Genomic DNA, 25,671 nt, shown 5'->3' with positions numbered 1-25,671 from the left:
AGGAATCAGTTTCTGGTACCAAAGTCCTCCCACTCCTGTTATCTGTGTTAGTATTTCCAGTTATTTGGGTGGTATTTCCAGGCTTGCACTAAATTCACCTCCTAGCAGATGCAGGAATAGTTTTGTGGAGGAAAGCATCTGGAAGAAGTATTCTAGAAATCTGACCCCCAGTTCTTTAAAGAACACATTGGTTCTGAAGTGTAGTGTTGGATGGTTTCCAAAGAGATATGCTTCCATAATTCTACATAGCATCTTCATAGTCCACGTCTGTAATGTCCACGTCTGTAAAGTTTGGCTTCTTCAACCTAGAATAAACGGCTGAGTCCTAGAAGAAAGGTACATAAATAAGACCAGAAGAGGTGGACATGTAGGCCAAGTCTGTACCACTGTTTTCCCCAAGCAGCCTGAAGGAATCTGATTGTAACAGTTTGATAGCCACAGAAAGGGGAAGGGGAAGTTCCAGGTTCCCTATCCCACCCAATGAAGGGTGGAACTGAGCAGGGAGGAGAAGCTAGAATGGAAACTAAAAAGCACTTGAGAGAGAAAGTGAAAAGGAGAAGGAAGAAGACTTGGAAGTGGTACATGGAGCAGAGAGACATGTGAAGAAGCCACACTTGCTTCGTGGCCTTGGATTTGTACCAGGAACTTGATGGACATGGAAGGAGACGCTTGAAAAAGACAGAGACGTGGGTGAGAGACCCGAGGGGAGACTGGCAATAGCAGCCTTTAACTTGACTTGTATTTTGATGTTGCTCTTTTCCTTCCAAACTTGCCTGGCTCCTTCTGCATGGTTCCCAGTCAGAAGGAGCCTTAGACTTATGGCAATTTTTCAGGCCTTAGTAGGCCTGCTTAAAACCTACCCTGTTTGGCTGGGAATATACCCACAAAGGGATGAGTAACTTTGGGTGTTTAAGTGGAAACTATTTTAACCATATTCCTTCTCTTCTCTTCATTGCACACTAATTGGATAAAAGTTCTGTTTTGTTGACGGTCTTACCACTAAGAGTATGTTTTGTTCTTAAGTGGCTGATGACAGATCCCACTTACAGCAGGTGGGTTTGGGAGTCCTACAGTGCCCCCGATCTGCCTGTTAACACTTTAATGGTACACAGCACACAAAATGGGGCCCCTGGCAGACTGTGGTCAGACTAGGCCTACATTTTCAACAACCTTCACCCCACTGGTGGACTATGTATTGATCCTGATAGGCTGCAAGCTGACCAAACATAACACCTTCTCTCACTCTCATGGACAGCTAGGCAGTCCTGTGACTGCCATTTAGAAGGCTGTCAGACTTTTGTGTTCATCAATTAAATTTAGCACGTCACTGGAGTTCACAAGCCATGTGGACTCTGTCCTGAGACATCTGGCTCTGTGCCTCCCCACAGTAGACAAAATGGCAAGGCACCCCCCCAACCTTGCACATAGCAGAGATGAAACAGCTGCAACTTTCCAAGAGTATTTTTGTATCATCAATGATGTTTCTAATTGTCCAGGGTTTACAAATTACTGATTCTTATGATACAAATCACTATTAGTTTAACTTTCATTCAATATTAATTTAGTTTCTGCAGGTTGTTTGGTTAACCTCACCATGCAAAGAGATATATGTGTGGTTCAATGGTATTTCAAGATGATGGTCAAACAAACAGAAATTTTAGACTGAGCATACACTGTAGTCTACCAGTCATGCCCATTGTTAAAGGAAATGTAAGCCTCCAAAATATCCTTGTACAGTTATTGTTATTGATTGTTATTATCAAAGTTTTTATCCACATTATATATGGAAGGGGGGATAATAGAGTAGATAGACATGTGTTCTTTTGTCTTTCCTAAATGGCATAATTTTAAAAGTTTAAGAACCTGTTGCCAGAAGAAACAGAAAGGGAGAAATAATAATAGGGACTCTAACTTACCTTATATCCGTTATGAGTCGTTGGGGGTTCCGCTATGGAAGAAAAGGTTATGCTATAAGATTCCACTTCAAGTCATTCACTCAATTTGTATTAATAAAGGGTTCGTCCTCTCCTATTTCCCATGGATTGATTTCCATTCATATTTTCTGTCTCTCTTCTCTACCTATCTACCTATCACAAATATGTTTTTCTTACTATACAAAGGAAAATTGGCCACCTGGGGGCTAAGTAGGTTCTTCATGAGATTTACACCTCAGCATTTCTAGACCACCACGTATGGGATAGAATAGCAACTCATGTTGTGATGGGGGCTACAGGATGCAAAGGGAGGGGAGCTCAAGGGACTAAACAGCAGCCCCACCTCCAACGTGGCCATGCCTCTGGGGAGAGAGACAGACAGGAGGCCATCGGCATCATCACTGAACTCTTAAAGGTCACCTCCAGACCAAGGGCAGCCTTCAGACAGACACAGCAATGCTCACAGTTGGCTCCAAGGGCAAAAGCAACAGCTGGGCTAAGGAGCTCTGCCATACTGCCATACACAGCCACTGATGATCCTGTTGGTTCCAGAAAGGCAAAAGGGAGAGACACATTCACTCCCCCATGTCTCACCTGCTGTTGATGGACACACCTGCTGCATATGGTATACCAGTGAGTACACCTCATCCCCACTCACAACATTCACTGAAAGAGAAAAAAGAAGGCTCCATGACAGTCCCTTCTTTCTGCCACTATCATAGCCATAGACAGAGGAGTCACCTTCGGAGGTGAATGGGGCACAGCAGGGTCAGCAGAAGTCACCCCAACTCCCTTCCCCAGCTTGTTCCTCCCACCTTGGCCCAGAGTCAGTCAGAAAGCCTCACCATTTTGGTATACAGGGTGTCTTTGCTCTGGGACAGGTGAGTTGAGGTAGGTGATTTCTTGTGGTACAGTGTTGGAAGGGCTCCTGCAAACACAGAAACGCATGCTACCTGTCTGGGAAAGCCTCCCAGATGTCCCAGACATTACTCTCTGGGATTATGAAGTAGAAGAAGAGAAGTCTGTTAGAAATGGCCTTAAGGTGAATGCTAATTTATGGAAAAATCAGCCATTGACACAGCTGTAAGGTACAAGCCACCACCCTACCCCAAGCTGAGCAGATTGTCACTACAGTGCACATTCCACAGGTGCAAGGTCCTCATCTGACTGACTCATACTACTGTTCTTGCCTCGAATAATACCATTCACACATCAGGGGTTCAGTAATGAAGAAATACTGACCCACCCCAGGAAACAAGGCATAGCAAGAGCTTGAGGAAAGACCAGAAGATAGTGGTAGGCCTGTCCCTGGGCCTGAAAGAGCACCACTCTGATTTGGAGACAAGCAACTTGTTGGCATAAACAATTACATACTATAAAAATACATCAACTAAACATTGATATCCCTGGGTGGAAATATTTTGAGAATCCTTTCCTCCCCTAAGCTTCCAAATAACTTCCTCAATGTTTATGACTCCCTGGCCCTCATTACAGAAGTGCGCATAGATCCTAACTACTCAAGATCTCTGAGACTCTCAAGACATTGCATCGCCACATGGCTTTCATCATCCACCAGAATGACTTACAGACCCCAGGCAATGGTTAGCTGTGTGAATGAATGCAAGCAGTTGGCCAAAGTTCTGTAACCACCTGATATTGCAGAGCTAGGGAAGGAGATAAATTGGGAAGGATGATGAACGAATTTAAATTAATTAGTTAACATATGAAATACAAGGAATAGCAAATGAATGATCAAAATTATCAGTGGGAGAACTCTGGAAAGACAATGTTTGATATAACAAAATGTGGAGAATAAAAGTTCATGAAAGAGGGCAATTCCTATTTTTTAAAAGGATTGTTCTGCCTTACAGGCGCACGTGAAGAAAGCAGAGGCCTCACCTGCGTGGCTGTATGACTGGATGTCTTTCTGCAAATCAAACAAATGGACAGACATGTCAGTGCAGGGGCTATGGGTGCCGTCAGAGCCCCATCAGGGCCCACGCTTGCACCAGGACACCCATCTCCAGACAGTCTAGAGGCCATCCTGGCAAACATTTAGGCACATCCTTCATTTTGCAGATGAAGAAACAGAAGCCCAATAGTTAAGCCAGATTCCCAAGGACAGTTAATACGAGAATGAGGACTTGAGTCTCACCCTTGTGCCAATTATCATACTTGCTTTTGGTTTCAAACTACACTGCCCGATTTTATCATGGCAGGAGTCCTCAGAGGCAGGTGCTGCTGTGGTCACGCTAGAGATGGGGTGAGGTGTCCAATGATGTAGGAAAAACTTGGAATTTACTTGAGAATCTCGTGTTGGCTTTTCTTGCCCCATCTCCAGCTTGCTCAGTGGAGAACTGGAGACCCATAGTAAACATGCAAATAAATATGTGGTTGCTACTGTGATAAAATATGAGACTAACTAGGTTCTCTGATGAGGAAAAATAGTAAATTGTAGGCTTTGTGGTCGGGAGCAATTTGGAGAAAATGACATTTATGCTGAACAATGGGAAAGATTCAGCAAAGAGTAGACTATGTGGATGAGTAAATAAGCATTCCAGGGAGAAGGAAACCTTTATGACAATAATCCATGATGAATAAGAACTGATGCATGGCTTTGACAGAGATGGTCAGTAACACTGAAATTGCTGATTGCATTTTTCTTCTAGTGACTGATTCATTGTTTTCAATAGTTACATCTCTGTATAAAAATTAAATCACAGAAATATAAGCTATCAGTTGAACCTCAACTGATAACACATGGAGGTGGAGAACTGTACTAGAAACACTGTAATAGGTGCCCTGCCTACACAGGGGGGCTGTGACTGACCTGCAGGAAGGGTGGCAACTGCACAATCATCCCCTAGCATGCAGCCACAAATTCAGCTTATTTCAATAAAAACAAAGGTCACAGGAACAAAAGGACAGTATCTTTAAATACTAACCTTTTCTTTTCTTGAGCCAGAAGCAGCAAAATAACAGGGCTACAGTGGTGAGACCCATGATGCCAAGCAGCCCCTCAATGACTCCTGAGGGAAGAAGGTCTCTTTTGTCCCCGACAGGCCCTGAGGGGAGAGACGTGGCATGAGCTGCCAGGAAAAGGGCTTGGGTTTGAACAGCAAACAGCTGAGTGTAAGCTGAGGTCAAAGCCTTGGGAACATCTCCCAGGTCAACACTACCCACAGAAGTTCTGTGTTTGGTAAGATAGACCAGAAACACTGTGGGACTGGCAAAAATTTCCCAGGATGCTGGAACAGGATACTAACCCAGATGGTTCCATGGCCTGAGCTATACCTGTGATGTTGAGTGTCTCCACCTCACTGCGCTGGGCCCCCAGGCCATTGTCAGCCTCACAGGAGTAGTTTCCAGAATGTTCTGCAGTCAGGGAGAGGTTGAAGGACGCTCCTCCTCCAGAGAAAGCCGAACTGCTCCCCAGGGTGACATCTTCATGATAAAACCAGTACAGGATCGGGGGAGACCCCCTCTGGGCCTCACAGTGAAGCTCCACCACGTCCCCCACCATGGCCTGGGCGGGGGCCCGGAGAGTGAGCACAGGGTGGGACACTGGAACTGAGGGAGATCGGACACCGTCAGAGAGGGTTTCTGATGATGTGACCGACTCAGAACCCCCTCCCACACAGGCTCAGCCCCATGGAACGTCCTCCCTAGGGAACATGGTGCCCAGTTTACAACCTGCTGGCTGATCGGAAGGTAAGAAAGGTAACAAAACAGAACTTACTTTTGACGGTGATGCTCACCAGCTCACTGAGGCGGGGGCCCTGGCCATTGTCCGCTGCACAATAATACTGGTCAGCGTCACTCTCTCTCACTGCAGGGATCTCAAACTTCACTCTCAGTGAACGCTGAGTCTTTTTTCCCATGTTTAAACCCAGGCTCCCTTTGTACCAGAAGAAGGTGATGTCTCCTGTGCCCTCAGGGACTGAGCAGATGAGAACCAGCTTCTCTCCCTCTACAACGTGTCCCTCTGGAGGTTGAATCTCCAAACTCACATTAGAGACATGGATTCCTGCATGAACACAAGATGACAGAGGAGAACCCTGAGCATGGAGGGTGTTAAGGACAGATGGGAGGTGTAACAGTTCTGAACAGCCTCAGGTAAAGTCAGTCGCGTAATGCTGAGCTGGAGTGGCATGAGTTGGGCTGATGGGCTGGGTAAGAAGACACCATAACCATCAAGAAGATGTGGTCCATATACACCATGGAATATTACTCAGCATTCAAAAAAGATGAACACATGCAATTTGCAGCAACATGGATGGAGCTGGAAGGGATCATGCTCAGCGAAATAAGCCAGAAAGAAAAAGAAAAATACCTAGAAAACCTAAATAAAGGACCAGGAAAAAGAATAACTATAAGAAAGAAAAAAAATCAAAATCAACAAACAACTATGAACCAGAGACACACTTGAGGGGGGGAGCAGGGAAAGGAGGGATTGGGGTCAAAATCAGGGGGTTGCAACTGTATGGGGAATATAAAAATAAAAAAATAAGTTAAAAAAAAAGAAGACACCATAACCTCACCAGGAGGATGCAGACTCACCTTCCTGCCCAACTCAGTGACTCGCAGATCACTGGACCAGTCATGCTGTCCTTGTCCATGGAGCAATAGCAGAGTGCTTTCAAGCCCAGATTGCAAATCAAATGGCCTGGGTTTGAATGCTGGCTCCAACTCTTACTGTGTGTGCTTGTTCAAGTCACTTAACTTCTCTGAGAACCAGGGAGGGTAGTGATAGTGCCCTTCTTGGTGCGAGAGTTCAGCTAAACACTGTGCAAAGCTCTAGAACTGGGCCTGCTGCCTGTCCAACGGCTTGTGCTGTGGCCAAGCTGGGAGCCAGTGTGCGACGCCCAGCCTTCGGGAGGTCTGGACATTTGCTCTAGGGCACAATGATGTTTCTTTGTCTGAGAATGGGAGAGGATGTCGAAAGTGTCACTGACATGGAATGACATGACTCAGAGTCTCAGGACACCCTCTTACTTTTATCTCTCAAAATAACTTTTCATTCAGCCCTTCCCCCGTGGCCTCTTCCACAAGGGCTGCTCTGGCCTCCTTGCCTGGTCAGCTTTCTCCCTGCTCTGTGGTCAACACTGGACATCACCACATATTACACCCGAGTTGTTTCGGGTGACACTGAGCAACTTCTCGAAATTAGAGACCGTGGATTATGTTTACATGGGAATAGCAAGGATAAGGGAAGAGCCCTTCAGGACTCACAAAGGGAGATGCTCAGGCATCTTGCAAACAGCTCCTATTGCTGCAGGAGCAGAACACAGCAGTCAGGGAAGACCACCCTCGCGGTCTGCCCTTCCGCCCACCTGCACGGGCCCATGGCACTCACTCCGCACACGTATCTGGACACGCTTGCTCCACAGGGGTTTACTGGATCTCTCTATCCTTACTTTACACCAGTAGGACTCTGAGCTTGCTTTCCATATGGCAGTGATCTGGAGCTCTGAGGAGCTGGTCCATCCTGGCCCCAGGGTGTGGCCATCTTTGTAGAAACTGAACAGGTGCTGGGCGTCTGACTTCTGTGGTGGGAGCTGGACCGTACACGTCAGGGTCACTAAGTTCCCCTCCACGGGCTGAGAGGGGCTGGCGGTCAGAGACACCACTAGAGACAAGAATTGAACACATATTCCAGGGCATGGTATTCAGTTACTTGTAAGAGGCACTTTGCGTTCTCAGCAGTGAAACAAGACTCAAAGAGCCAGTCAGCCAGACACACAAACCACCCCTCCTACCACCCTCACAAGTGGCCCGGGAGCGGTTTTTTTGCAAGCAGCTTAGCCCCAGCACACCCTGCCCTTTGCAGCATTACCTCCTTCCAGAAGACAACCCTTACCTTTGAATTGGTTGTTACTCTCTGGAGTTTCACTATTACCACCATTTAGAATGGAGGCATAGGTGTGCACTTGCCTGGAAAAGCCCTGTGTGCACACATCCATGCACCCAGCTCCCTTGCAACTTCTTCTATAAAAACCATATTTATAAGGAGCAAATTTATTCCATACCTTATGACTCAGAGAAGTATCCCTTTAAGCCACAGAGGTTCTTTTCTAGATGAATTAAGGATGGGTAAAATTGTATTCTGCTTTCACCTCATTTCCTTATCTCCCAGCTGCAGCCCATGAAATATCAAAAGTCCTGACAGCATTGACTCTTTAGGTACTTGTTTATCTAACTCTTTGGGAAATTTTGACACAATTGCTAAGAAAACATTTTTCTGCATCCATTGGAAATGTTACATGTTCTAGATCACTGAAGGGTGCTTCATGCTCCAATAGCCATAACCTCCAAGCTTCTCTGTTGCAATGCTTTACCCTGGGACTTAAAAAAAATCAATTCCAATGATAATGCCAGAATGTTTGCTCTGTACTGGGTTATGAATACCCTGTAAGTTAGAGCTCCTTTCTCTCCTTAGAAAACAGTTGTCCCCAGAGATGGAAAAGCACAGCGTTGGTGCTGAGCAGAGAAGGGAATAAAAACATCTCTGTGCCTGCAACCCCTTCTTCTGGATGGGGCCAGGGTGGGATGCAGCAGGATATAGGAAAGGGCAGTTGCAAGAGTCTGGCACTGGAACTTGTAGCTCAGATCTTGTATCAGAAATTCTCAGACCCAGAGACTACCTGTCAAAATCTTGGTGGCAGATACTTTGTTTCTTCATCCTTGATGTGGCTTTAGATTTCTGCTTAGGCTGGGACTGGATGTGTGGGCCCAGGGGCCAAAACTGGGCCAAGCACTGGCATGCACAATGTCAGCACAAGGTGTGAACAAACATCAGATGCTGGGACAAACATCAGATGGACAAACATCAGATGTGGGGCCCAGAAGGTTGAGTCAGTTCTGAGTATCTCTGGTTACATGAATTCCTAGTCCTGTATTTCCTAGTTGCATACACAGCCAGTGTTCTTGAGGCTGCAGGATAATCTTTTTAATCCTGTGTTAACAGTTTATGCATTAGAGAACAGGTCTCATATATCTTGCATTTAAACACACTTTAGTGATAGATTCCTTGTGGGGAAAAATTTCCTACACTATTCATCAGGTAAAGGTAAGACTGAATCTGGATCAAAGCAATGAAGCAAATTTGCATAACTCAGAGTCTGAGAGAAAGCATACTGGGGTAACAGATGTGGCTGCAGAGCTATGAATAAGAATGTGGCCGCATCACTGCTTCATTTTGCATGTGGCCTAAGGACTAACTGCAATGATGTTCTTGGACATGACCTTGGCATTTCCTGCATCTGCCCTGGTAAAGTACCCAGCTGGTAATCACACATGGAACTTAAAGCCTCTGAGATTATAAAGACAAAGATTCTTCTAACACCAGCCTTCAGCACTCTCTTTGGGCAGCCTCTTTCTCCCTAAGCCAGGACTTCCCACAAATAAGACTGTGGTCTTGAGAAGGTCAGAATAAGATCTGCTCCCCCAACAGAGCAGACACCCGTGAAGTTCAGAATCTGATGTGGACAGAAGCAATCTAGGTGCGGGGGACTGCAGACAGATGTGTGCCTCTGCAGCTGTCAGCGGTCACACAGATATCCCTGGCTTCCTGCATGGGCCCAACATACAAGATACTCACAGACAGTGAAGAACAAAAAGAAGTGCAACTCACCAGTTGATTCACAGAGTGGAGCTGGGAGAGAAACCAGCAGACATCAGTACAGAGTAGCAAATCCCAAAGCCTAAGTGATGTTTACTCCCTGGGGAGCTTTCCTAGCAACACACCCCTTCCCTTGTGCCCTCCCAGCACCGCTCCTTTCCTCAGAAGCTCTGTCCTTACTCTTTCTCCTCCTTCTGTCTTTTCTTCTCCCCCTTCACTCACCTTCCCCTTCTTTCCTTCCTCCCTTCTTTTTCTCTTTTTCTCTGTTCCTGTCCCATTCCACATTCCTTCCCTTACCTATCCAGAAAACAGCATGTAGTGTCATTGTATGATCACAAAGAAATTTCCAATAACTTCTCTCCTCTATGATGAGGAGGTGTTGCCTTTATTCTGTAACTACTTTGCAATTTCCTTCTTCAAAAAACTCATTCTCTTCTCAGAAGCTTGATGATCTAACTCTTCTCTAACTGACTCATGGTATCAACATGATGGACGTCAACTGAGCAGAAACGTAAATGAAATCAGAGAGCAAGTCTTCCAAATGTTTGGGAAGGAACATCCCTAACGTGGAAACAGAAAATGCAAAGACTTTAAGAAGAAATGAGTTTGTCCAATGAGGAATGAGAAGGTGACCAGGTGTGTATGTGGGGGGATGTGGGGGGATGTGGGTGTCAGTGGTGGACATTAGTGTGTGAGATGTAGGTCAGAGGCAGCATGCGGGTACTTGTGAACTTTTTAACAGTTCTGGAGTTCATTCTAGACATAATGGAGAGCTACAGACAGTTCTGACTTAATTTACATTTTTTAAAATCACTCTTACATTGTGAGAACAGCCAATAGATATGCAAGAGAAGCCGGGAGAACATTAATGGGAGATTAGACTGGCAGAGCAAAGGTGATCACTCAGATTAAGCAGCACTGGTGCTGTGCAGTGGCCAGATTTCAGCACATATTTTGAAAGTCGAATCAATGGGAATTGCTTTTGAATCAGATGAAAACTGTGTATAAAAAAAGATGAATAACATATGACTCCTAGATTCTTGGTCACAGCAATTAGAAGAATGGTGGGGACATTTACAGAAGAGGAGATTTTGTGGGAAGAAATAAGTTAAGGTGTTGGTGGTGGTGCTAGTGGATTGGACCTGTTTGGACATGTTGAATTTTTTTTTTAATAGAGGCATGTTTTATTTTATTTATTTATTTGTTTGTTTGTTTTTGTTTTGTTTATACATGCACTGGGTACAGTCAGAAGCGCGGGAGGGGGAGAGAATTCACCAGAGCCAGAGCGGGGAGCAGAGCAGGCAGAAGGACCGAAGTACACTGCTGAGGGGAGCAGCGGGCGGCAGGAGAGGTCTGCGCACCATGTGGGACCCCCCTCCGGTGGCCGGGGAGCAGCCAGGGATCGAACTGGTGCTTCAGAGGCTGCGGGCAGCTTCACAACCCAGCGCTCAACCGCTGCGCCACCGGGGAGGCCCTGGACATGTTGAATTTAAGATGCCTATTAGACAACTGATGGCAGTTGAATACATGAATGGTATTCAAAGGAGAAATCAAAGCTTGAGCTCAAACAGTTAAAGTGGCAGTAAAGTGACTAGATTGTATGACTTTGGAAAGTGATTGTAGATGAAGAAGTCTAGGTATCAATCTTGGAGAAGTCAAACATTTGGGGGTCAATAAAGCAGCAGGCATTGTTTAGGAAAAAACTCAACAGAATATGGCATTCCAGAAGTTAAGAGAAAAAGTCTTTCTAGGAAGGGATGATCAACTATGTCAAATACCCCTGAAAATTTGAATAAAATGAAAATTGAATCCTAAACAAGGAAAACATATGGGAGTTTGATGATATTAGCAAGAGCTCTTTCAATGAAGATGGAAATGAAATATTGTAGTGGGCTCAAGACAGTATGAGAAAGAATTTTAAGGCCCTGTAAGAGGCTACTAGAAGCCAGGGGTTGTGAGTGGGGGAGGAGTTGACTGCAAATAGATCTGGGGCATGAGGGAATTTCTGATGTGATAGAAATGTTCTGTATTGAGTGTGCTAGTGGCCACATCACTGAAAATCTTTGTCAAAAACCATAGATTTTTTAAAAAAAGTAGATGATATATAAAAAAAAGTCTCTTACTATAATATAAACTTAAAGTTAATTTTGAAAAAGAAAGGATGGAAAGAGAAAGTGAAAAACATTAACTCTTGAAAAATGTATACGGGGAGACAGGGAAAAGATTAAGTAAACGGAAGGACACCATCAGGTCACATTTTTATTACTTTAAGTTAAAACATATACTGTTGCCTTGGGGTTCAAGGCTTTAAGGCTAGACAAGCCTCCCACCCTCACCTTCCCTGTGTGTGGGCAAGCGGGGAATGGGGAGGGAGCAGGATGACCTAGGATGGGTGGGGGTGCTTCCAAAATACAAACAGCAATGTAAAACAATGCCACCTCAATCAAAAATAAATAATTAAGAAGATAGTATAGCATGTTTGTATATTTATGGGACTAAAGACAAATGTTGAAACATTTTAACAATGTAACAAGGGTTTGGAGCCAGCAAGAAAGAGTGGGACCAGCACAAATGGAGAGTCATGTCTTCGGTGGAGTGAGGGCACTATACTGATGATGGGGGGAGGAAAGAGGGTGTGTGAATACAGGGGGGGGCAGGTAGATAAGCTTTACGGGAGAAAGATGAGGAAATTATCCTATGATTAGATTTTTTCAGTGAAATATGAAGCAAAGTTTAAAAAATGAGAGTAAGAACTGTGAAGCTTGAGGAGAAAGGAATGTAAAGTAGTGGCCATCAGAAGGAGAGCACAGACCCTGAATGTGTAGAATTACCTCCTCGTGGCCACCTGAGGCAGGTGGTCCTACAGTTAAAGGTGATAAATTATAAAGATTGTGCCCCTTGTTTAAAGTCACACCATGCAAACACGGGAGTGAAACAAGTAGAAAGATGTACTTCATCTCAGGAGAAAACCGTTAAGCAAAGAGAGATGATGTATCCAGGGCATATTGTGATGGATGACTGAATGTAAGCTGAGTGCTGTGAGAAGCAAGGAAATGGAGTGTAGTAATTGATAAGGGAAAATAATCTTGGGAATTTGAAGACATTTGGAGATAGATTGTCAGAGAAAGTGAGCTGGAAATATTAAAATCAGAATTAATAGTGGAGAGATGGACAGTGAAGTTAAAATGACAATTTTTCTCAAAAATCTGGCCTTCCACTCTACTACTTTCTGTCTGACTCTGAACCCTTAGTTGGAGGTGACTATCTGAGCATCCCTAAGTATTGCCAAGCAAAACCCTCAGAGCTCCCACAGCTCTCCAGGATGTGGGGCACCAGCAGATGGTTCCCACACCCTGCTCTGGGTGGTCTACTTACCACAGATCAACAGCAAGAACTTCAGCAGCATGAGGACTAGGTTGGGTGCTGCAACTGGAGATGCCCTTTCATCAAAAAAAAAACTTACTTCAGAGTCAAAGGCAGCACCTAGTCAAAGGGTTACGGAAATTAGGGTCAGAAGTCACATGCCAGCACCACTTTACATAAATAGAAGAAGAAACAAGAATCCCCTAATAGTAAATCTGCACTTCCTTTCTGTACAAGCTGAGAAAAATAAATGTGCTCAATTTTTTAGTTTGCTTTAACTTCTACACCATCAATATATACACATTATTACATCAGAGACTTCATCAAGAGCTCAGGTTTAAAGTGAAAGGCAGAAAAGCATTGGTGCCCTAAAAAAGGCAGGGATAGCCATACTTATTTCATAAAAATAGACTTCTAGCTTAAGAAGCTATCAAGAGAAAGAAATAAATATTATATAATGATTAAGAGTTTGGCCTTCCCAGTGGCACAGTGGGTTGAATGCAGCACTGTGAAGCCGTCCGCAGTCTCTGCAGCGCAGGTTCAATTTCTGGCCGCCCAGGGAGCTACCCACATGGCCTGGCAGACCTCTCCTATCTTCCCCGCTGCTTCTCTCAGCAGCGTTTTTGGTCCGTCTGCCTGTTCTGCTCCCTGCTCTGCCTCTGGTGAATTCTCTCACCCTCCCGTACCTCTGGCCAGTGCCCCAGTTCTTGTATAAATAAATAAATCTTTAAAAAAAATGTTTACTACATTGAAAGACCTAACAGTCATCAATATAGATGCATCCAAGGAAGGAATATTAAAATATATAAGCAACTATTAATAGACTTAAACACAGATACAGATACTGACAGTAACACAAATAGTAGTAGAGGATTTCAACAATTGACTGACATCAACCACAAAGAAAACCAACAAGGAAACAATGCCTTTAAATGAAGAAACAGACCAAAAGGACTGAACAGACATATGTGGATCACTCCACCTGCAAAAAGTTGAGTATACATTCTTCTCAAGTTCATGTGGAACTTATTATACACCACATGTTGAGTCACAAAACAAGTGTCAATAAATTCCAGAAGATTGAAATCATATCAAGTATATCCTCTGATCACAATTTTATCAAACTAGAAACCAAATATAACATATAAGTAAAGTGAGGAAAGCATCAAACATGTGGAGTCTAAATAATATGCCACTATTGGTTAATGAGGAAATCAAAAGAGCAACTAAAAATATCTAAGTAAAAGCAAAAAAGAAAGATGAAGACACGATCTATCAGAACCTATAAGACAGAGCAGATGACATCAAGAAACAAAGATTTCAAATAAAGAAACTAACCTTACCCTGTAGGGTACTAGAGAAGGAAAAACAAATGAAACCTAAAGTCACTAGGAGGAAGGAAATAGTAAAAATAGAGTGGAAATGAACAAAATAGAAACCAAAAAGACAATATGGAGATCAATGAAACTAAAAGCGGGTTCTTTGAAAAATAAATAAAATAGACAATGTTTAGCTAGACCTACTAAAAAATGGAGAAAATGCTAATAAACATAATGAGAAACATGAAAGAAGTTACAATAGGCATCACAGAAATGGAGAGGAGCATAAGAAACTACTAGGAACATCTTTTTGCAAATAAACTGGATAATCTATAATAAATAAATTCTTAGAATCATAAAATGTTGGAGACCCCTAAGGCATGCAGTGCTGAGACAGGGAAAACATGAAGGTTGTGGCTAAAAAACTGATCAGCCCAGGTGGGAGGACTACCCTGATGTTCTTTCTTGTGTCTGTGAAGCTATGTCTGGGGGTCAAACTAGATTAGAAAAAGAAACAGAATAACCTGATAGCACAGAACGTTGGTGGTGAATGTGTGCTGGCACAAGGTAAACTGCTAAGAGAATACTTAATTGTCTAGTAACTAAGCTGAGGGAGGGGACCGCTTGTATCAATAAAAACGAGTTGCTCGGGGCACTGGGGATGCTTGAGCAGGAATGAGAGCCCTTGTGTCCCCTGGGTCCCGCTTCTCTTAAACTCTATTTTGTGTCTGTCATTTCTTGATAATTTCCTCCACTCAATTGGATTCCTCTCTCAACCCTGTTCATGGGAGCTGGAATCTGGCAATGCAACATTCCAAGACTAAATCAGAAAAAATAGAAAATCCAAACAGACTGATTACAAGCAAGAAAACTTAAAAGCAAGGAAATTGAAACAATAATCCCAAAATATTACCAAAAGCTTACAAGGATACAAGGATAGTACCAAAAAAAAATCTATAGACAAGTATCCCTAATAAACATAGATGAAAAATCCCAAATAAAAATTCTAGCAAACCTAATTCAACAGTACATCAAAAGGATCGTATATCATGATCTAGTGGGATTTATTCCAGGGATGGGAGGATGGCTCAACAATGTAATCCACAACATGAACAAAAGGAAAGAGAAAAATTTTATGGTCCTATCAACATATGCAGAGAAAACATAACAAAATTCAACATTCATTTATGATCAAATTTAATAGCATGGGGACAGAAGGAACATGTCTCAACATAATAATATGTCTCAACATATATAATAAATCCACAGTTAATACCATTCTCAGTGGTGAAAAACTAAAATCTTTCCCTCTAAGGTCAGATATGAAAAGAATGTCTGCTCTCAGCATATATAATATTGGAAGTTCTAGCAGGAGAATTAAGAAATTCTTTAGCAATACATACTGACTTGATTACTATTGCTTTGTGGTATAGTGTGAAGTCTGAGGCCCAATAGCTCCATTATTCTTCTATTTTGTCAGAATTACTTTTACTCTTCAGGGTCTTTGTGGTGCTGTACAAACTTTAGTAATGTTTGTCTATTTCCTTGAAAATGGCATTCCAATTTTGGTAAGTATTGCATTAAATATGTACATTACTTTGTGAAAGTTGCCGTTTTAACAATGTTAATTCTTCCAAGGCATAACTTTTTTATTTTTTATTTATATATATATATATATTACATCATTGTTCATTTTTAAACAATGTTTGCTTCACTCCCCCCTCTTGGGTGTAGTCCCCATAGAATTTCCTTCACCAATTTACCCACGCACCATCACCACAGCCCCCTGTGCTCCTCCCTCACTCCCTCTAATCCCTCTCCCTCCTTCTCCCCTGCAGGATGTCTCTGATTTATAATTGTCTGTTTGTTTTTGTTTTGTTGTATTGTGTTTTGTATTGTTATTATTTTTCCCCTGATGTCTTATTTGGTTCCACTATAGTCCTCCTATAAGTGAAACCATGCAAAATTATTCTTTTCCCTCTGATTTATTTCATTGAGCATAATCCCTTCTAGCTCCATCCATGTTGCTGTAAATGGCATGAGTTTATCTTTTTTTGATTGCTGAATACATTGAATTACAATGAATTACAATGAATTACATTCCATTGTGTATATATACCACATCTTCTTGATCCAGTCATCTATTTTTGGGCATCTGGGTTGTTTCCAGGTTTTACCTATTATAAGTGGTGTTACAATAATCACAGGAGTACAGGTATTCTTTTGAATCAATGTTTTTGTGTCCCTTAGGTAGCTCCCTAGGAGTGGAATTGCTGGGGTCATATGGGAGCTCCATTTTTAGTAGATTGAAGAAACTCCACACAGTTTTCCATAGTGGTTGGACCAGTTTTCACTCCCACCAGCAATGTAGGAGAGTTCCTTTGTCACCACATCCTCACCAACATTTGTTGTTGCTAGTTTTTTTTTTTTTATATGTGCCTTCTTACTGGTGTAAGGTGGTATCTCATTGTGATTTTGATTTGCATTTCCCTGATTATAAGGGATGTTAGACATTTTTTCTTATGCCTGTTGGCCAATTGCATTTCCTCTTTGGAGAAATATCTTTTAAATTCTTCTGCCCATTTCTTTTTTTTTAATTTTTTTAAATTTATTTATTTATACAAGCACTGGGGTACAGGCTAGAGGTGTGAGAGGGTGAGAGAATTCACCAGAGACAAAGCAGGGAGCAGAACAGCTTCTGCCCATTTCTTAACTGGATTGTTTATTTTGTTTTTGTTGAGTCCTGTGAGTTCTTTGTATATCTTTGTGATAAGTCCCTTATCAGTTGTATGGAGTGCCAAGATTTTTTCCCAAATCAGTGAGGTGTCTCTTTGTTTTGGTTAATGTCTTTTTTTTTGCTGTACAGAAGATTTTCAGTTTGATGTAACCCAAGGTGTTTATCTTTGCCTTCACTTTCTGGGTGATGAGTCTTTAAAGATGTTACTGAGATGTATGTTATGGAGGGTTTTGCCTGTATTTTCTTCTATAGATTTTATATCTTCAGGTCTTATGTACATATTTTTTATCCATTTTGAGTTGATTTTTGTGCATGGTGAGAGATAGTGGTCTTGTTTCATTATTTTGCCTGTGGTGGTCCAGTTTTCCCAGCACCATTTATTGAACAAATGTCCTTGTTCCATTGCATATTCTTTGCTCCTTTGTCAAAGATTAGTTGTCCATATATGTGTGGCTTTATTTCAGGGCTTTCTATTCAGTTCCAATAGTCTGTGTGTCTATTTTGTTCCAATACCATACTGTTTAAATTATTATGGCTTTGTAGTATAGTTTGAAATCTGGGAGTGTGATACCTCCATTCAACTTTGTTTTCATCAGTAGGGCTTTGGCTATTCCTGGATTTTTTGTGGTTCCTTGTGAATTTCATCAGTATTTGTTCTATTTCTTTGAAGAAAGTCATTGATATTTTTATTGGAATACTATTGAATCTGTAAATTGCTTTTGGTAGGATGGCCATTTTAACAATGTTAATTCTTCCAATCCATGAACAAGGGATGTTTTTCCATTTCTTTGTGTCTTCTTCAATTTCTTTTAACAGTGTTTTATAATTTTCTTTGTATAGCTCCTTCACTTCTTTTTTTAGGTTTATTCCCAAGTCTTTAATTTTTTTTGTTTCAGTTATAAAAGGGATGTTTTTCTTGATTTCTTCTTCTTCAGCTTGATTGTTTGTGTATAGGAAGGCTACTGATGTTTGTGTGTTGATTTTGTATTCTGCTACTTTACTAAACTCATTGATTTTTTTTTTAATTTTTTTATTTATTTATATAAGCACTGGGTACAGTCAGAAGACGGGAGGGTGAGAGAATTCACCAGAGCCAGAGCAGGGAGCAGAGCAGGCAGAGGGACCGAAGTACACTGCTGAGGGGAGCAGCGGGCGACAGGAGAGGTCTGTGCACCATGTGGGACCCTCCTCTGGTGGCTGGGGAGCAGCCGGGGATGGAACCGGTGCTGCAGAGGCTGCGGGCAGCTTCGCAACCCAGTGCTCAACCGCTGTGCCACTGGGGAGGCCCAACTCATTGATTATTTTGATTAGTTTTTCTGTGAAGTTTTTAGGGTTTTCTATGTATATTACCATATTGTCTACAAATAATGATAGTTTTACTTTTTCTTTTCCTATTTGGATTCTCCAAAGCATAACTTAATAGTAAAAGTAATTATGACAAAATATAAGAAGAATGGAGCTATTAGGGCCACAGACTTCACAATATACTACAAAGCAACAGTATTCAGTCAGTATGTTAATGGAGTAAAAATAGACACACAGATCAATGTAATAGACCTGAGAGCCCAGAAATAAACCCACTTTTGTAAGGACAGCTATTTTATGGCAAAGGAGCCAAGAGCATATAATAGAGAGTGGAAAGCCTCTTCAACTGGGCAAACTGGATAGCTACATGGAAAAGAATGAATTACATCATCATCTCACACCATACAGAAGAATTAATTCAAAATGGATTAAAGACTTGGATGGAAAACCAAAAACTACAAAATACATAGAAGAAAACAAGCAAAACACTGCAACTGTCTTTGGGGACACCACTTCATCAGGAAGGGAAACAAAAGCAAACAGAACCAAAAGGGACTACACCAAACTAAAAAAGTTTCTGTGCAGTGAAATTATCATCGAGGCAAAAAGACGTCCTATTGATTGGAGTAAAATGTTTGCACCTCACACATCTAACAAGGGGATAATATCTAAGATTGACAAATAACTCATACCACTCAATGAGAATACAAACAACCTAATCAAAAAATTGGCAGAAGGGTTAAATAGGTGCTTCTCTAAAGAAAACATACAGCTGGTCAATAAGCACAGGAAAAAATGTTCAACATCACTTCTCAACCAGGAAATGCAAATCAAAACCACAATGAGATACCACCTCACACCTGTGAAAACAGCCCATGTCAAAAACAGAAATAGCAAGCACTAGTGAGGATGTGGAGAGAAAGAAACATTTGCACACTATTAGTGAGCATGTGGACTGCGTTAGCTTCTATGGAATAGAGTATGGAGGTTTCTCAAAATATGAATATATACACTATATAGCCCATCATTCCCTCTCCTTGGTATTTACTCAAATACCAAGTGAATAAACATTAATTTGAAGGGATGTACATTCTACTATGGTCATTGCAGTTATGAAAACAACCGAGTTGCCCAATATCAGTGAATGGATCAGGGAAATGTGTTTTGTACACATGATGGAATATTACAGTTCTAAGAAAAGTTGAACTTCTGCCATTTGGGTAACATGACTAGAACTGGAGATAAGCATAGAAAGTGAAATAAGACAGAAGAAAGACAGGTACTGAACGATTTCACTCATAGGTAGGATATAGAGAAACAAAGCTAAGGGATAGAAAAAAAAGCAAACATACTCTAAAAATCCAACTGCACAATTGGAGCTGTCAGAGGGGGCTAGGTCCATAGTGGACTATGGTGGAGGATTTGGGATAGATTGTGACAGCTGCGATGTTGTAACATACATCTGAAGAACATCTGAAGAAGTGTGAACATGAACCTCTGAATCATATACAGTGTTGTAAACCAATGTTACTTCAATAAAAAAGTACAAAAATCAATTAAAAATGGGCAGCAGTCATACTGGTGAGAATAGCCCATGTTAAAAAAAAAAACCTAGCAATAACAAATGCTGTCAAGGATGTGGAGAAAAAGGACCTCTCCTACACTGCTGGTGGGAATGTAAACTGGTCCAGCCACTATGGAAAGCTGTATGGAGTATCCTTAAAACACAAAAAAATGGATCTACCATACGATCCAGTGATTCCACTCCTGGGAATCTACCCAAAGGACACAAAAACACTAATTTGAAGGGAAACCTTCATTCCTATGTTTATCGCAGCACTATTTACAGTAGCTAAGATATGGAAACACCCTAAATGCCCCCAAAACAAATGACTGGATCAAGAAGATGTGGTATATATACACAATGGAATACTGTTCCACAATCAAAAAGGATAAATTCGTGCCATTAGGGGCAACATGTATGGAACTGGAAGGGACTGTGCTAAGCAAAATAAATAAGAAGGAAAAAGAAAACCATTGGATGAGATTATCACTTATAGGGAATATACAGGGAAACCAAACAAAGGATCAGAAAAGAGACAAAACTTGCATACAAACTATAGATCTGAGGAATACAGCAAGGGAGGGGAGAGAAGAGCACAATGGTGCACAATGGACTATGGTGATGGTCACGAGTGCTGCAGGGGTGGGAGGATTATAGGGAATAAACACAAGGAGAGAAAGCAATTACTGTACAGAAATGAAAAATGTTAAGAAAATTTTTTAAATAAATTTATTTTTTAAAAAAATGGGCAGCAGATCTGAAAATTATTAGACTATACAGATCAGCAGTGGTGTCAAAAAAAATGTTCATCATCACTTTTAATGGGAAAGATGCAAGTCAAAGCCACAATATCATCTCACACCTATGAGATGTCAAACTTTAAAAAGATCTCCAATAACAAGTGTTGGAGAGAACGTGGAGAAAGGAGACCCTAGTACACTGTTGGTGGGAATGTAAATTGGTACAGTCATTTTGGAAAGTGGTCTGGACCTATCTTTAAAAACTAAAATTCCTACTTTGGGGCATCTGTCTGAAGAAGATAAAACAATCAACTCACAAATCATATGCTCCACAATGTTAATTGCACATTATTTATGTAACTAGGATTTGGGAACAGCCCAGTTCCCACTAAAAACTGGATCAGATAAAGACAATTTGGTATATCCACACACTGGAATACTACTCAGCTGTAAGAAAGATGAAATGTTAACCAGTTACAACAAAATGGAAGGCACTGTTGGCGCCTTACCTCGTGGCATCAGGATACTTCCCCCTTCCGTGATTGGCTGTGCTGCTGTGCTCCTTTCGGCCCAGTGTGCATGACGACCTCCGGCGCACCAAATAAGGTTATGTGTTTGATCATTGGCTAGGCACTGTTGGCCTGCTTCTTCTGCTTCCGGTCCCCAGCTATAAAGCCCCGCCGAAACCGAAAGTAAAAGAGACTTGCGATAACTGAACCAAGAGTGTGCGTGTCTCCCTCCGTGGTGTACCCCTGTTCTTCAGGTCGCTGCTCTCCCCTCGAGAACCTCGTTGATCAGTCCGCAGGCTCGGACAGGTGGCGCCCAATGTGGCGCTCGAGGTATGAGAGATTTACAGTAGACCCAGACGCGGCGCGCGGCGCGAGTTACTCAGGCTCCGACCCACCCGGCAGGACAGTCATTAGGTAAGTTTTGGCATCTGATTTGTTTAAAAATGGGACAGGCACTTAGTGAGCACCAGCTTTATGTTTCCCAGCTCAAGGAAGCTCTTAGGACACGCGGAGTTAGGGTTAAGTCCATGGACCTCTTTTTATTCTTTGATTTTGTACAAGAAACATGCCCGTGGTTCCCTAAAGAAAGAACTATTGATGAAAAACGCTGGCAGAGAGTGGGAGATGCTCTCAACGATTTTTACCGAGTTTTTGGGCCTGAAAAGTTTCCCGTAACGGCCTTTTCATATTGGAATCTTATTAATGATCTGTTGGCTAAGCGAAAAACTGATCCTGGCTTACAACATGCTATCTCCCATACTGAAAATATCCTTAAAAGTGCCCCCTCCAGTGTAGCTGAGGCTCCCCCTTCCGGGGCTTGCGGTGAGGACCTAATCTCATCCCATAGTGAGGATGAAGAAATTTCGCCCCCAAAACATGCGACAGGGGCCCCCAACCCTTATGATGAGACTAATCCCCAAAATAATGCGCCCCCAGTGCCAGATGGTGCCCCCCAACCTGCCGGCACCCCCGTAAAGGAGCCCCGTCCAAATACACTTCCCCCATGCAAAAGCCTCTACCCTTCTCTGCCGCAACCCCGCCGTGGGTCTCCTCCGGCTTCCGAGGTAGACTGGGACGAGTTGGCAGAACAAGAGGGTCGCTACCGGCCTCCCCCGGCCTCTATTGCCAAGGACCCCATAAAAAAGCCTATTTTAATACAAACGCTTGAGACCTTGGGAAACCAAATTAATACTCTTGTTAACCGTTTTGATAAATTGTGTGCGGCCTTCCCCGTGTCTGCTGACGGCCCTTCTGCTCCTCCCCCACAAGTTAATCCGCCGCCATTTTGTCCTTCTTCTGTTCCCGCCTTGCCGCCATTTTGCCCTCCTTCTTCCTCCCTTGTTGCCTTGCCGCCTTTTTCTTTGACTCCTCCCGCTCAGCCACCCTCTCCATCCCTCCCTCCTCCTTCGCGCCCTGCTCCATTACATCTCTTTCCGGTGGTTGAAACCACCAATGCCCAGGGCGTTGTTCAACATCAGCATGAGCCTCATAATTTCCGCAACGTTAAAGAACTAAAAGAGGCGGTGTCCCTTTATGGAGCCACGGCACCCTTCACCCTCACTGTTTTGGACACCTTAGCCCAATCCTCTCTCACTCCATCGGATTGGTACTCCCTGGCAAAGGCCACCCTTTCTGGGGGCGATCACCTCCTTTGGAAGGCTGAGTTTATTGATAATTGTAAGGTTTTTGAAAGACAAAACCCCTCATTCCTCGGCCCAGCTTGTAGAGCTTGAGGCGGTGATCACTGTTCTTTCTTCCTTTGCCCATCAACCTCTTAATTTATATACGGATAGTGCTTACATCGCCCAGTCGGTCCCCCTACTTGAAACCGCCCCATTTATCAAGACATCCTCCATGGCTGCTGCTCTTTTTCAGCGGTGCCAGGCGGCCATCCGGAACCACACTGCTCCTTTCTTCCTCGGACATCTTCGGGCCCATTCGGGTCTTCCGGGACCCTTGACACACGGAAACAACTTGGCCGATGCAGCCACTCAGACAATTCACGTTCTTTCGGTCACCCAGACCCAACAAGCCCATGACCTCCATCATCTCGATGCCCAGTCCCTGCGTGTGTTGTTCCGTGTCACCCGAGACCAAGCCAGGCACATTGTTCGCTCCTGCCCAACGTGTGCTACTTCCCTTCCTGTCCCTCACTTGGGTGTCAACCCTCGTGGTTTGGCCCCTCGAGACCTCTGGCAAATGGACGTCACCCATGTTTCTGAGTTTGGTAATCTCAAGTATGTCCATGTTTCCATTGATACCTTCAGTGGATTTTTAGTGGCTTCTCCCCATGCTGGGGAGGCCACCAAACATGTTATCTCCCATCTCCTTTATGCCTTCTCTGTTTTAGGCGTGCCTAAGGCCCTTAAGACTGATAATGGACCGGGCTACACTTCCAAGGCATTTTCTGAATTCTGTGCCACCCTTTCCATTACTCATACTACTGGCATACCATATAATCCCCAGGGACAGGGCATCGTTGAAAGAGCCCACCAGACACTCAAAACCGTTATTCACAAAATCCGCCAATCTTCCTGGTACCCCTCCCAGTTGGCGCCCCGCAATGTCCTGTGTCATGCCTTGTTTATTTTAAATTTCCTCCGCCTGGATGATGTTGGTAAAAGTGCAGCCGACCGCTTTTGGCACTCCTCCACCTCCACTCAGTTTGCGTTGGTCAAATGGAAGGACCCACTTACTGGCTCTTGGAATGGTCCAGACCCTGTTTTGATTTGGGCTCGTGGAGCGGTTTGTGTCTATGCCCACGATGCTGACTCTCCTCGCTGGCTCCCAGAGCGCTTGGTTCGCGCTGTACCTGCGCCACCCAGTGCCACTACAAAACCTCCGGACGCCGCCGAGGCGCCCCGTCAACCCCTTCCACCCAGGGTGGCTGAGTCCCTCTGAGGCGTCTCTTTTTGTTTCCTTTTCAGGATGCCTGTGGCCACCTGGATTCTCCTGGTTCTTCAACAGTACCCTGTAGCCCGTGTCTTAGCCGGCCTCGGACCACCCACCTCTCTCGCATCGGTGTCTTCTTCCTTGGATTCGCCCTGCAACTGCAAGGCATTACCTCCGCCCTGGCCACGGGTGCCTCTGGTTTGGCCATCTCCGTTTCTCAATACCATACCTTGTCTCACCAACTCATTGATGATGTACAGGCACTATCTAGCACCATCCAAGATCTTCAGGACCAACTAGACTCTCTGGCCGAAGTTACCCTCCAAATCCAACACAGTTTTGACCTCCTCACTGCTGATAAAGGGGGCATCTGTGTGGTCCCGCAGGAGCGTTGTTGCTTCTATGCCAATAAGTCCGACATCGTACGCAATAAAATCCGCCAGCTCCAAGAAGACCTAGACAGACGCCGGCAGGATCTTGCAGCCAACCCCTTATGGACTGGCCTCAACGGACTTTTGCCATATCTGCTCCCCCTATTGGGTCCCCTGTTATCCCTTTTATTGTTACTTGCTATAGGTCCTTGTGTTTTAAACACAGTCCCTTCAGGCGAGACCTATCCAGGTGCACTATCACCGCCTGGAAATGCTGGAAAGTGGGGATGCATATACGGATCTCCGGTCACCGTCTGCGCCTGGCCAGTAGGTAGCACAGCCTACATGCTATGGGAGTCCCACCGTCCTGACCCTTGGTAGCCTTTTAACTTCAGTCATTATCCAGCTTCCTGGCTGGGCCCCCTTGAGGATGCTGGAATGGATAGCCAATGACGGGTAAGATAGAATGCGGGACAAGACCAACCTAAGACAGCCCGCTCTCCCTTTCCATCTAGGACCGTCGGGTGATGACGGGTAAGGCTCGTCCCTGCAATTCACAACCTAAGACAGGCACATTCCTCCTCACTAATAAAGAGAAAAGGGGGATCTGTTGGCGCCTTACCTCGTGGCATCAGGATACTTCCCCCTTCCATGATTGGCTGTGCTCCTTTCGGCCCAGTGTGAGTGATGACCTCCGGCGCACCAAATAAGGGCATGTGCCCTTCCGGGATTAGCTGTGCTTCTTTTGGCCCAGTGCGCATGACGGCCTCCGGCGCACCAAATAAGGTTATGTGTTTGATCATTGGCTAGGCACTGTTGGCCTGCTTCTTCTGCTTCCGGTCCCCAGCTATAAAGCCCCGCCGAAACCGAAAGTAAAAGAGACTTGCGATAACTGAACCAAGAGTGTGCGTGTCTCCCTCCGTGGTGTACCCCTGTTCTTCAGGTCGCTGCTCTCCCCTCGAGAACCTCATTGACCAGTCCGCGGGCTCGGACAAGGCACTTAAGAAAATTGTGTGTACAACACAATTTATCAAAAAGATAAAGACATATATAGGATGATTTCACATATATGAGTAAAACAGAAATCAAAGCAGATGGACTGAGAAAGCAGGATGGTTGTAAACTAGCAAACTGTGATAGCCATAGTGAAGTTTTTGAGGTTAAGAAGGAGGGGGAGAAAGAGAGAAAAGGTCAAAGGGGTAGGTGGTGGGAGGGAAAACAAACAAGCAAATAAATAAATAAATAACATGGCATTGTCCTACAACTTAAATTCCAGTAACAAAAAGAGAGCTTGCATTATAAGCCATGATGTGGCT

General features: G+C 43.6%; 1 protein-coding gene across 1 annotated transcript in view; it reads right to left on the bottom strand.

Annotated features, from left to right (window-relative positions):
- LOC311176751 (Fc receptor-like protein 5) overlaps positions 1 to 7,897 on the bottom strand; it is a gene marked incomplete at both ends in the record, with an annotated part of 241,867 nt that extends 233,970 nt beyond the window's left edge. The window contains 9 exon segments of the mRNA XM_084242396.1: positions 1,917 to 1,948; positions 2,355 to 2,473; positions 2,529 to 2,600; positions 4,880 to 4,999; positions 5,229 to 5,504; positions 5,674 to 5,961; positions 6,760 to 6,853; positions 7,268 to 7,563; positions 7,795 to 7,897. Of these exon segments, the coding sequence (XP_084098522.1) occupies positions 1,917 to 1,948; positions 2,355 to 2,473; positions 2,529 to 2,600; positions 4,880 to 4,999; positions 5,229 to 5,504; positions 5,674 to 5,961; positions 6,760 to 6,853; positions 7,268 to 7,563; positions 7,795 to 7,897 (1,400 nt within the window).
- Positions 7,898 to 25,671: the final 17,774 nt, after the last annotated feature.

The sequence above is a fragment of the Talpa europaea genome (genome assembly GCF_964194135.1).
Source record: "Talpa europaea genome assembly, chromosome: 9".
NCBI classification, from domain to species: Eukaryota; Metazoa; Chordata; class Mammalia; order Eulipotyphla; family Talpidae; genus Talpa; species Talpa europaea.
The sequence above is the reverse complement of the archived record's forward strand: the minus strand, read 5'-3'. Positions and strand labels throughout refer to the sequence as shown.